The sequence below is a fragment of the Penaeus vannamei genome, chromosome 43 (genome assembly GCF_042767895.1).
Source record: "Penaeus vannamei isolate JL-2024 chromosome 43, ASM4276789v1, whole genome shotgun sequence".
Taxonomy (NCBI): Eukaryota; Metazoa; Arthropoda; class Malacostraca; order Decapoda; family Penaeidae; genus Penaeus; species Penaeus vannamei.
In genome coordinates this window covers 9,037,571-9,050,070 of record NC_091591.1, presented here as the reverse complement: position 1 = coordinate 9,050,070, position 12,500 = coordinate 9,037,571, and the positions used below count along the sequence as shown (strand labels likewise).

The following is a 12,500-nucleotide window of genomic DNA, read 5'->3' as shown; positions in this document are numbered from 1 at the left end:
TTCACTATATTTCCAATTATCTCTCTAACAGCCCATTGTTACATCTCACCCAACTCACTACCACTCACTCTGTTGACAAGGAGCCATGCAGACAAAACCATGCAGGTTGACAAGGGGTCTGTGCATTTACTAGTCTACAGAGAGAGAGAGAGAGAGAGAGAGAGAGAGAGAGAGAGAGAGAGAGAGAGAGAGAGAGAGAGAGAGAGAGAGAGAGAGAGAGAGAGAGAGAGAGAGAGATCGGTCAGCGAGCGAGGAAGAGAAAGAGAGACAGGAGGCTCATGATGACTTCATTGGATCCAATACTCTCATGGTCAAAGGAGAAAGCCCTGCATGGAGAGTTCGTGCAACAAACAGGAAATGTAGCCTGCAGACGAGCAATAGGTTAACATATTTTAGCTGAAAGGAGGTTTGCTGCAGAAAATGAAAAACATATATTTTTTTTCGTAAAAATTTTCCTGAACTGAACCTTTGCACACCCCTTGGACCTCATTACCCTTACACACATCATGGTTTTGGTAAAAATTATCAATCATTTTGTTATTCTGTAATCAGGGCTGTGAACTGTAAAGTCATATGCATTACAATGGCTCAATATATATGGGTAAAAGGAAGGGATGGTCACGCACGCATCTAACCGAGCAGTTTTCACTGCACAATCAGCCTAGTCATTGTGACCCTAGGACGTCATTTACACCATCCCTGCTGGACTGCTACATTTTTTTTTTTTAATTGGTCTACAAAATTGACTAAAAACTGTAATTGAATTGCTCTGATCAATTGCAGATCTAAAAAACTGATGATAGTGGATATCTAGTGGACTGCACTGCAGTCACAGCAGCCAGAGGAAAGGTGTCCCGCCTACCACGGGAGGATATGTTTTGGCAGAAGCTCGATCACAAACCATATTAGTATAAAAAAATCATAGTAGTATGATTTTTTACAAAGACAGACAGAGATTGGATCATAGGAAATAATAATAATTATCAGTGAGCCAGTGTTTATTTGTATTAGTATGATTTTTTCAGGCTAGTAGAATTCGTGGTCGAGCTTCTTTAGTCCTATTTTGTAAGTACAAGCTGTCTGTCATTGGTCGTAGAGTCTCAGTCATCTATTTAAAGGTAGGTGAAAAATTTATATTAAAAGAGAGAGAGAGAGAAAAACGTTTTTGTCATTTATGCTATTGCCACACAAAGTGCAAATTGGGACAGTCACTATAGTTGCACTGCAGTTTATGTAGGATATTTTTGCGGGAGAGCTCTGGATCAGTTCGCACGTGCAAGTGCCGTGTTTTGTGTGTGTGTGTGTGAACTCTCTCTTTCTCCTCCCCCTCTCTCTCTCTTTCTCCCTCTCTCTCTATCTCTTTCTCTCACTCTCTCCCTCTCTCTCTCTATCTCTTTCTCTCACTCTCTCCCTCTCTCTCTATCTGTTGCCTCTGCAGCTTCAGGACTATATTGATTCGGGCGTAATGTGACTGAGTTGTCGTGATCGGGGGGGGGGGGGGAATTAGTGGGCCATTTAAGGGGGAGTGGGGAGTCGTCCCTGAGCGTACTAATAATGATAATAATAGTAATAATAACAACAGCAATAATAATAATAATGATGTAATAATAATAATAAGAGAGCTGATAATAACAACAATAATAATAATAATAATAATAATAACAAAAATAATAATAGCAATAATAATAATAATAGTAATAATAATTGTAATAGTAATAATAATAATAATAATCAAACAATCCCGACCTGATGATGAGAAATATTCCCTAACATCAGGGACTTTTCCTATGTTGGAGAGAAAAAGGAATACAGATAGAGAGAGGGTGAGAGACTGGTAGACTGTAAGAGAGAGAAAGAGAGAAAGAGAGAGAGAGAGAGAGAAAGAGCAAAAGAGAGAGGGAGAAAGAGAAAGAGACAGAAAGATCTCTGCATGATGGGGAATATTCTCCATACTGTAATAACTAATGATAATAAAGAAAATGACTGATAATAATGGGGAAAAAATAATAATAACTAACATGCCCAAGCAAATAATAAAAACACCTTTATCACCCCCTCTCCGACCCACCTACACCCGACTCCCATCCTACCACCACAACTCAGTCAACCAACTCACACCTGAGTCAACATAATTAACGGATAAAAATCAACATTTTGGTGTGTTGCCAAAATGCTCAGAAGTCGCCTACCCCAAAAAAACACGCACCTTTATAAAAGCTTTCGAACGAGTGGTCAACCATGTACTTATTTTCGTTCTCGAGACATTTTGTTTCTAAATTTGTCGTACCCCTATATGTATGTATGTATATACATCCCAATAACGGTCGGGTGGGACCCCCCTTGTATCTCGGCTTCTCTCGGACCGATTCCAATGAACCTTGCTACTCTTGAACATTGGCCCGACTAGGTTCAGACCCTAAAGTTTCATGTTCCTACCTAGTCTGGAACCCCTTTTTTCTCATTGGCGTAAACGTGTATCTTCATCGGTCCCGGTTTCAGATGGATGCCCTTGGATCTGACTTTCCGTAGGTTTTTGCTATATGGCTGTTGTTTGGAAGTGGATGTGAGTTGCTTTGAGTTGATCTGAGTTGGCTGGGTGAAGTTTGGAAGTGGATGTGAGTTGCTTTGAGTTGATCTGAGTTGGTTGGGTGAAGTTTGGAAGTGGATGTGAGTTGCTTTGAGTTGATCTGAGTTGGTTGGGTGAAGTTTGGAAGTGGATGTGAGTTGCTTTGAGTTGATCTGAGTTGGTTGGGTGAAGTTTGGAAGTGGATGTGAGTTGCTTTGAGTTGATCTGAGTTGGTTGGGTGAAGTTTGGAAGTGGATGTGAGTTGCTTTGAGTTGATCTGAGTTGGTTGGGTGAAGTTTGGAAGTGGATGTGAGTTGCTTTGAGTTGATCTGAGTTGGTTGGGTGAAGTTTGGAAGTGGATGTGAGTTGCTTTGAGTTGATCTGAGTTGGTTGGGTGAAGTTTGGAAGTGGATGTGAGTTGCTTTGAGTTGATCTGAGTTGGTTGGGTGAAGTTTGGAAGTGGATGAGAGTTGCTTTGAGTTGATCTGAGTTGGTTGGGTGAAGTTTGGAAGTGGATGTGAGTTGCTTTGAGTTGATCTGAGTTGGTTGGGTGAAGTTTGGAAGTGGATGTGAGTTGCTTTGAGTTGATCTGAGTTGGTTGGGTGAAGTTTGGAAGTGGATGTGAGTTGCTTTGAGTTGATCTGAGTTGGTTGGGTGAAGTTTGGAAGTGGATGTGAGTTGCTTTGAGTTGATCTGAGTTGGTTGGGTGAAGTTTGGAAGTGGATGTGAGTTGCTTTGAGTTGATCTGAGTTGGTTGGGTGAAGTTTGGAAGTGGATGTGAGTTGCTTTGAGTTGATCTGAGTTGGTTGGGTGAAGTTTGGAAGTGGATGTGAGTTGCTTTGAGTTGATCTGAGTTGGTTGGGTGAAGTTTGGAAGTGGATGTGAGTTGCTTTGAGTTGATCTGAGTTGGTTGGGTGAAGTTTGGAAGTGGATGTGAGTTGCTTTGAGTTGATCTGAGTTGGTTGGGTGAAGTTTGGAAGTGGATGCGAGTTGCTTTGAGTTGATCTGAGTTGGTTGGGTGAATTTCAGGGGGAAGGGGGAGGAGGTTTGGGTTATGGGTCCCCGGGGGACTGGCTAGTGCAGTGATATATATACATGTGTGTGTGTGTGTGTGTGTGTGTGTGTGTGTGTGTGTGTGTGTGTGTGTGTGTGTGTGTGTGTGTGTGTGTGTGTGTGTGTGTGTGTGTGTGCGTGAATGGAAAACACTCTACTATGTTAGAAAAAACACAATGCGCAAATCTATATTATGGGTTCTTCTGCATACATACATATATATACATACATATATACATACATATATGTATATATATATATATATATATATATATATATATATATATGTATATATACATATATATATATGTATGTATATATATAATATATGAATACACACACACATACACACACACACACACACACACACACACACACACATATACATATATATATATATATATATATATATATATATATATATATATATATATATATATATATATATATATATATTCATATATACATATATATACAGACACACATATTGATATATATATATATATATATATATATACAGTGAACCCTCGTTTTTTCGCGGGGGTTTCGTTCCAAAAAGAACCCGTGATAGGCGAAATCCGTGAAGTAGTAACCTTTATCTTTTTACAATTATTATACAATGAAATACTCTAAAGTACATTGAAACCAAAGAACAAAACCTTTTTACAGGCCCAAGCATTTGTTTAACAAGTAAAAGAACTGTATAAACATTTTTACAAATAACTACTGTACTGTAAAATAATAATTTTAATCATCAATACGAACTTAAGGCTTCATGGGTTTTAGAGAAAATTTGCAAACTTAAATTTGGCAAGCTGTTTTATGTACATGTACATATTAAACCGTAACGTTATTGACACAGGTAGAGAAGAAGCGGAGAGACTGTTTAGCCAATCAGAATGCAGAACACAATGCACAATGCAAATCCGTGAAGCAGCGAGAACGTGAAAGGGGAACCGCGTTATAGCGAGGGTTCACTGTATATATATAATCAACATGATCAATAAAGATAAAGATATGACTACACATATCTAACATCTTGATATACAACCTCTGGGATAACCACACATAATAGTACCATCTAATGGACCGGAAACAACTGGTAATGGACGTGTAATCGCCTCAAATTTAAAGCCACAAACTATTTAAATGTTCTCTTACCGACGCTGCAGTAGAACGACTGACGGAGAAGAACCCAAGGACGTGGAACTCCAGAGGGCGCTCCAGCAGGCCCAGGACGCGGTTTGCCTGCAGGAGGAGTGAGCAAGACCATTGGCAGGATTATGATTATTATCGCTATTGGTTGCGATGTTGGTTGTTGTTGTTAATGGTTGTTTTTGGCAGTGGTGGTGGTTTTAGTAGTAGTAGTTGGTGGTGGTGGTGGTGGTGTTGCTGTTGTTGGTGCTGCTGCTGATGTTGTTATTGTTGTCGTTGTTGTTGTTGCTACTGCTGTTGTTGTTGTTGTTGTTGTTGTTATTGTTGTTGTCGTTGTTGTTGTTGCTACTGCTGTTGTTGTTGTTGTTGTTGTTGTTATTGTTGTTGTTGTTGTTGTTGCTGTTGCTGTTGCTGCTGTTGGTGGTGGTGGTGATGGTGTTTGTCTATGTTGCTTTGTTGCAGTTGTTGGATGTTAATGCTGTTGTTGTTGCTCATGATGCAGAGAAGGTATATGTACATATATAATTATCTATTTATTTCATGTGTCTGTATGTGTGTGTTATGAAGACAGACTGATACACAGAAAGATGAAAACACACAAGAGTCAAAAGAAAAAACAATAACAGAACCTTACAATTTTATCTTCATCTCTACCAACAATTCATGATACGAACTTTAAGAAATGACACAGAAAGCTGAAAGGAATACAAATCACCTGATAAACACGCCGAAAAAATGCAGAAAACTGAAAATACATGAAGTCTGAGAATATACAAAAAGCTGAAATTACACAAAAGGCTGAACTTACACAAAAAAACTGAAATTACACAAAAGGCTGAAATTACACAAAAGGCTGAACTTACACAAAAAACTGAAATTACACAAAAAGCTGAAATTACACAAAAGGCTGAACTTACACAAACAAACTGAAATTACACAAAAAGCTGAAATTACACAAAAGGCTGAAATTACACAAAAGGCTGAAATTACACAAAAGGCTGAAATTACACAAAAGGCTGAACTTACACAAAAAGCTGAACTTACACAAAAAGCTGAAATTACACAAAAAGCTGAAATTACACAAAAGGCTGAACTTACACCAAAAACAGAAATTACACAAAAAACTGAAATTACACAAAAAGCTGAAATTACACAAAAGGCTGAAATTACACAAAAGGCTGAAATTACACAAAAGGCTGAACTTACACAAAAAACTGAAATTACACAAAAAGCTGAAATTACACAAAAAGCTGAAATTACACAAAAGGCTGAACTTACCGCTGAAACGAGTTGAGCTTCTGCATCACAGGGAATTTGAAGACGTATCGTTTGGCTATCCTGAAGCCGCTAAAAAAATTGAGAGACAAAAAAAATGACATATAAGCTATTTTTATATATTAAGAAGAAAAAAACATCCATTATTTACAAAAAAAACAAAAAAAAAACGCTGATTAGACAAGAAACTGCTTTCGCCATTAATACAAGAAATTACATACGCCATTTGTACAAGGCTTTTCTGTGTCCATTTTTTTTTCATATTTTTAAATGGATTTCGATTTTTTTTTATGTGTGTGTATGTGTATCTAACATAGATGTAGGAAAAGGGGGGAAGGAGGCCGATTGCCCTCCACTCTAGAATGGGGGGGACCCATTTCTCAACTTTCGAGGACGTTCCCTGTATACAAACATTGAAAATCCTTAGTTACCTAGTTGTCGAGAACACTGACCCCCTGCATCTGAGAGGGCGGCTACGACTGAGACTTGGTGCTAACAATTAAATACCCATTATGTCAAGTATTGTCTAAATAAAAATGTCCATTTCAGTGCACAAAATTAATGCGTTTTCTCTCTTTAAAACTGCTAAAATCATTGGTCCCCCACCGGGGCGCCACCCCTGGACCCCGCCAGGAGCCAGCAGCCCCCAGGACCCCGGGCTAGTTATAGGGGGAACCTACTCTGCCCCCCCTCCCTCCCCCTCCACTTCAAAATCTCCTTCTTATACCTGTCTAAGATGATTTATTATTACTAGTAGTAGTAATAGTATTAACATCATTATCATTGACATTGTCAGTATTACTCTCATTATTACTGTCTGCATTGCCTCCATGATCAATATCCTTACTATCCTTACCATACCGTTAACATTATTGTCACTATTATCATCATTATTGTTATTATCATCACTGATAGTACTATTACAACTATTACTACTACTACTATCATCATTATCGTTATTATTAGCATTTATCATTATCATCACTATTACTACTATCACTATGTTATTATGTTATTATTAGCATTTTGTTACTATTAGTATTTATTATAATTATCATCATCATTATTATTATCACCATTACTATTATTATTGTTACTATTATTACCATTATTATTATCATCATAGTTATATCATTATTAGTTTTGTCAGTGTCATTATGATTATGATAATCATTATCTTTATTACCATTATCATTATTACTCTTACCGTTATCATTACTATCATCACCATTCTAAACATTTTAATCCTTTTTCGTTATTATCACTTTTATCAACACTATTGCACCCAAGCTACCTGTGAGTTGACGAGGTCCGGGCCGAGGCAGATGACGAGGTAACAAGCCGCCATCGTCATAGCGGACACGAGGCTCATCCAGTCCAGCGTCGACGTGGACAAAAGCCTGTCGATCAGAGAGTACAGCTGGAACGTGATGCCGGAGGAAACACCCAGCGACATCTGCATGACAACTGGACCGACGTATCGCATCATTTCGCTCACAGTCCTCTCCAGGTGAATCAGCTGTCTCTCCGCCAGCGCGAAGTTGCGGGGCGTGAGAACCAGCTGTTTCCTCGGGGTTCCGGGCGTGGGGTGGGTGGCTTGCTTGGGGTGGCTTCCGTGAACGGGCGTAGTCCAAGGTGTCACGTGGTTTGCCCATCCTGCCGACTTTTGGAAGGTAATGTTGTCAGCTCTTAGATTGAGGTTTTCAGTCAGTATGCACCGATTCAGTACTTTAATTCTCCACGTCAGAATCAAGAAAAACCCGACCGGAGACATGAACTTGACTCCTGCAAAGCAACTGAACATAACATGACAAGCAACATACAGCGTGACCTCTGCCTCTGTCTTCGCCTCCTCTGGTATCCGGAGATAGAGGTAAGTCATCAACATCAGACATCCGTACAGCATGAAGGTAGCAGCGGATATCACAATGTTCTGACGGGCGGTTTCCTTTCCCGATTCTGGAGAGTTCAGTCCTTCCAGCATTCTGAGAACTCTCGCCAGCCAGGAACTCGCGAAGAATACATAGAAAGAAGTACCCAGAAAGCAAACGACATAGATGTAAGACCAGAGGACGCTTGTCGTATCGTTGGCACTGCTCGTTCCCGATAACGAGGGCGCCCACATCAGCAGGTAACATCCAGACGCAGGCACAATCGCACACAGGATAACCGACCAGACGAACCAAACCGGTTGCACTTTCGTCTCCCTGGAATCAATCCTGTAAGGGAAGGCCCCCACGAACTTGTGGATTGCTAAGAGCACACGCACACTTCTCATGGTGATCGCCTGGCTCTAAGTAACGGAGATCCCACATACGCTGAGCCGACTTTATTTGTCTTATTTTTTATTTTGTATAGCAAAGTGGTGGGAGCTGGGCAAACATCGTCAAAAGCCACTTGAACACGCCCTTGGTAATTACGGAATAATGTATGTGTTCTCTATACGGCTATTAACGTCAGGGTTGATTGATGGAAGTATTTTCTTGCATAAGGGATCTTTACATTAACACCCCCTGATGACCGGGTATGTGCGATTCAGTTTCTTTATGCAACAATTTTCTGATCATTTATCAGTTATTTACACCGTCTGCACCTTTCAGTAAATTCATCGATCATCTTTATCCATCCAAAATCGCGCAACGAGACTTATACATAATTGTTTGTAATTGCAGAGATGAGGAAAGTTACATGAAAAACGGAAGTGCCGTACAGTTTCTTCCTTTCACAATTGTATTATTTGTGTTGACCCGTATATTATTATTCGAATTTCATTCTATAAGTATTATTATTACTGTATAAGAATGATTATTGTTATTATCTTCATTAGCATTTTTTCATTTTCACTATCTTCAATAGCATTTTTCATTGTTATTATCATTATCCGCATTATCCTTGCTGTTATTTTCTAAAACATTTTTTTACTCCTATTTTTATCATTGTTATTGTTAATTTTGGTAATTTTCTATATTACCTTCACCTCTCCGTTATCGACGATTTTGGTATCGCTGGATTCCTCTCACTCTGTACAATCCAAATATGTAGGTTTTATTGCGCTGAAACCCCTCGTTAGCGGCAAACTTGGCCCCGATAGCAGGGGCGGACGTAATATAGAAAATTACCCTAATAATATAACCCACAGTGAAAATAACGATGGTTATTCACATGACTACCCACTGCAGGGGGAAGTCATGTGACTTCCCCCTGCAGGATAGAGCGCACACGAACTAGATGCATCGAGAGAGGCGCAAAACCCGCCGACCCGACGAGGGCGGGCCACCGCCGCTCTTCTGTTCACAGTATACCTTGTTCATCCTGATTATACTACAATCGTCTCTGTATGCAATGTTGGCTATGTCTAGGTTAGTATGCTGATTCAGTGGGAATGTTACGGGGTAAATGTACTATTACGCCCGCCGCTCCGAGATCGCCGATAACTGTGTAACGCTCTAGCCTGCCGGGAATACGTGGTGGAGGTTTTGTGTCCTCGGCGGGGGTTGGGGGGCGGCAGCCCCCCCAGGGGGGGGGTCGCATGGGGCACACACCCCTGCAATGGAAAGTCATGTGAATAACCATGGTTATTTTCACTATGGGTTATATTATTAGTGTTATTTAGCCCCGCATTTTCCCTGTAACCTCCCATGCCCTCTCCTGCTACCGGGGCCAAGTTTGTAGCTAACGGGGGGGGGGGGGGTCCCCGCAATAAAAACTATATATTTGCAATGTGGACAGTGAGAGGAATCCAACGAGACCAAAATCGTCGATATCGGAGAGGCAAAGGTAATATAGAAAATTACCGTTAACTTTTTATGATCATTGATAATATTCTTATTATTATTATATCTAAAATGTTAGAAAGCCTTTGGATTTTGAAACTTACATAATCTTAATGAATACCTTTCCTCTATTGACAATGAAATTTTAAAATAGTTCTCCCATAATTTATTCAAGTTTTCTTTATTCTCTCAAATTTGAATGGGTCGTTGTTTTTTGTTTTGTAAACGCCCAAACGCTCTGCTCCCTCCATGAAGCTCAGACGGTTGACTTGTCTGCCTTGTTTTTCTTCCATAGTTTTTAGAAGCTTCTATGGTTAGTACTTTTTGCACTTACATTATAATTCGTTCGTTAGCACCTCTTGATTCTCAACATACATTGTCCGTAATCAAATACAATGTCATGTAAATTACATTTACTGTTTTGAGTTCCCGGCTCTGCACTGATGCACTGATGAAGCTTGGTTTTGACCTTACATTAATATGCCATTTTATGTCAATTATCCTTTTTTTAATTATGTTAGTACATTAACAAGTTTCCTAATATATTTCCTCTTGTGATAAATTTATGTTTTACATTGCAGCATATTTTACTGAATTTCATAATGAAAAAAATAACTGATTTGGATTGTCTTTTTGTCAATTTCCTCGTCTCCATTATAGTATTATTTCATAAATGACATTAGGGCTTCTTGTTCATTAACATGACACTCCATTAGCTATGCAATTTTCTTGAACTATAAATGATTTTGAAAACTTAACTCATTCACAGTTTCCTTGATTTATGTGAAATTAAGTTGGCAATAATAATTCATGACAGATTTACTGTACCAATGTTTTGTATAATCCTCAGTTTAACAATGATTTTGATAAAAAAAAAAATCCACAAAAAACTATCTGTGATACATAACTTCATCTGCAACTAATTATATATATATATATATATATATATATATATATATATATATATATATATATATATATATATATAAACTGAAGGATAAGGATTTCTGAAACCTTTTTACAGTTAGTTTTCACACTGAAGATGGGTGTGGTACACTCGAAACGTTTGTGATTTAAGGGTTAAAGAAAGAAATCTTTTTTTTTCAACAACGGTCCTGAGATTCATCACACACACATACACAATATGTATATATATAAATGCGCATGTGTGTGTGTGTATGTATGTGTATATGCATGTGTAATTTATCTTCATTTCTTCAATTTCCATTCCTCTTCCTTATAATGGTCTGTTTACAAAAAAATCTTCAACAGATCTCAATACACGTTATAAGAACCTATCATATCTTAATGAGAGTTAACGCAAATCTAAATACTCTGTAGTTGGTATGAATTATGGCTCTATTACCCAAGTTCGTATCTATATCAGCTGATATATTTCTTATTATAATAATGTATCCCAATATTCTAAGAGACAAATTCCTCGCACCCTCTGACTCTCTCAAAAGAAAGTTACATAGAAAAAGGAACATGAATAGATAAAACAAAAACAGCGCTGGTGGATAGGCTTTCTTCCCGAAAGGTATACTTTACAGTGTAACTCATTTTGGATTCGTTGCATTCTCACAGAATCTTCAGAAGTTTTCGGAAATCTTGCCTAACCTGGCGAAAATTAATGTTAGGATTATTCATGATGATGGAGCCGCCTGGACGGCATATGATCCAGGTTGTGAACTGAACCATCTGTTGCTTCTCCTGCTAGGTTGATTCAGCAATTCGTTTATTTGTATTATTCAATTCTTCTGTTTGATCCATTAATTCTTTAATCGTTTTCTTCAAATCACCAATTTCCTTAGTTGCTGAAGCGTAGGAGGTATTGGGTTTGCTGATCAAACCTTCAACTTTCCTCTTGGATTCACGGTAATTAACATCCTGACCTCTCATGGATGTTAATATTTCAGTCTCCTTCTGCAAGCTGTTACACTCAGCAGAGCCAGACTGACGGGGACCTCCACAATTAGCATACTTGAGTGTTCTCAGTACATTTGGTAGTGTCGTGAGCTCCAGCACATTTACCACAAGTAAATTTATTTAGAGTCACAAGTAAATTTATGGTGTCCTCATCATTCCATCGTAATGTGTATAAATTTCTCGGGTCTCTATTACTGCGCATAGCTTTTTGAACATAAGGTCTCCCTTGTACACGTTCTTATCCAACAGGGATGTACTCAGGAATTTAACTTGAAGCAAAAGCAGAAAAATAAATAAATAAAAAATAAATAAAGTAAATTCCGGATTTAGTTCAAACATTCTCGTCTTTCTTGGCCGTGCAGTTCTGGGTAGCTAAGCCTCGGTCCTGCATGTTTTCAAGAATTTCGTTTTCATCCGTTGTCCTCAAATCCCTGTGAAAGATTACTCCCCTGCAGGTTTTTGGCCAACAGGAATAGTTACTTTAAATTTGAACTCGTGAATCTGCGTCAGTGTAAGCATGTCGATAACCTGGGATTTGAATTGCACTTTTGAAAGGAGGCTGCCATCTCGCAATTTCTTTACAAAATCAAAATCGCCGTCCATTGGTCAATCAAGGACCTTCTTGATGATGAAGGGGTTAACTTAAGGTCAGAAGCGACTGGTTTTCATTCACGCACCTGACTCGAATACCTTGCATTCTCTGGAGGATTGGCAAGAAATTGTCGTTCTCGTCGATCATTGGTTCGGGT

General features: G+C 38.8%; 1 protein-coding gene across 1 annotated transcript in view; it reads right to left on the bottom strand.

The window, feature by feature from the left end:
* The window catches only part of LOC113807504 (uncharacterized), a 39,897-nt gene extending 30,263 nt beyond the window's left edge, over positions 1-9,634 (bottom strand). The window contains exons 1-3 of the mRNA XM_070119108.1: positions 7,344-9,634; positions 6,053-6,121; positions 4,781-4,867 (exon numbers count right to left, since the gene is read on the bottom strand). Coding sequence (XP_069975209.1) covers positions 4,781-4,867; positions 6,053-6,121; positions 7,344-8,327 — 1,140 coding nt within the window. The 5' untranslated portion in view covers positions 8,328-9,634. The remainder of the gene's footprint in view (positions 1-4,780; positions 4,868-6,052; positions 6,122-7,343) is intronic.
* Positions 9,635-12,500: the final 2,866 nt, after the last annotated feature.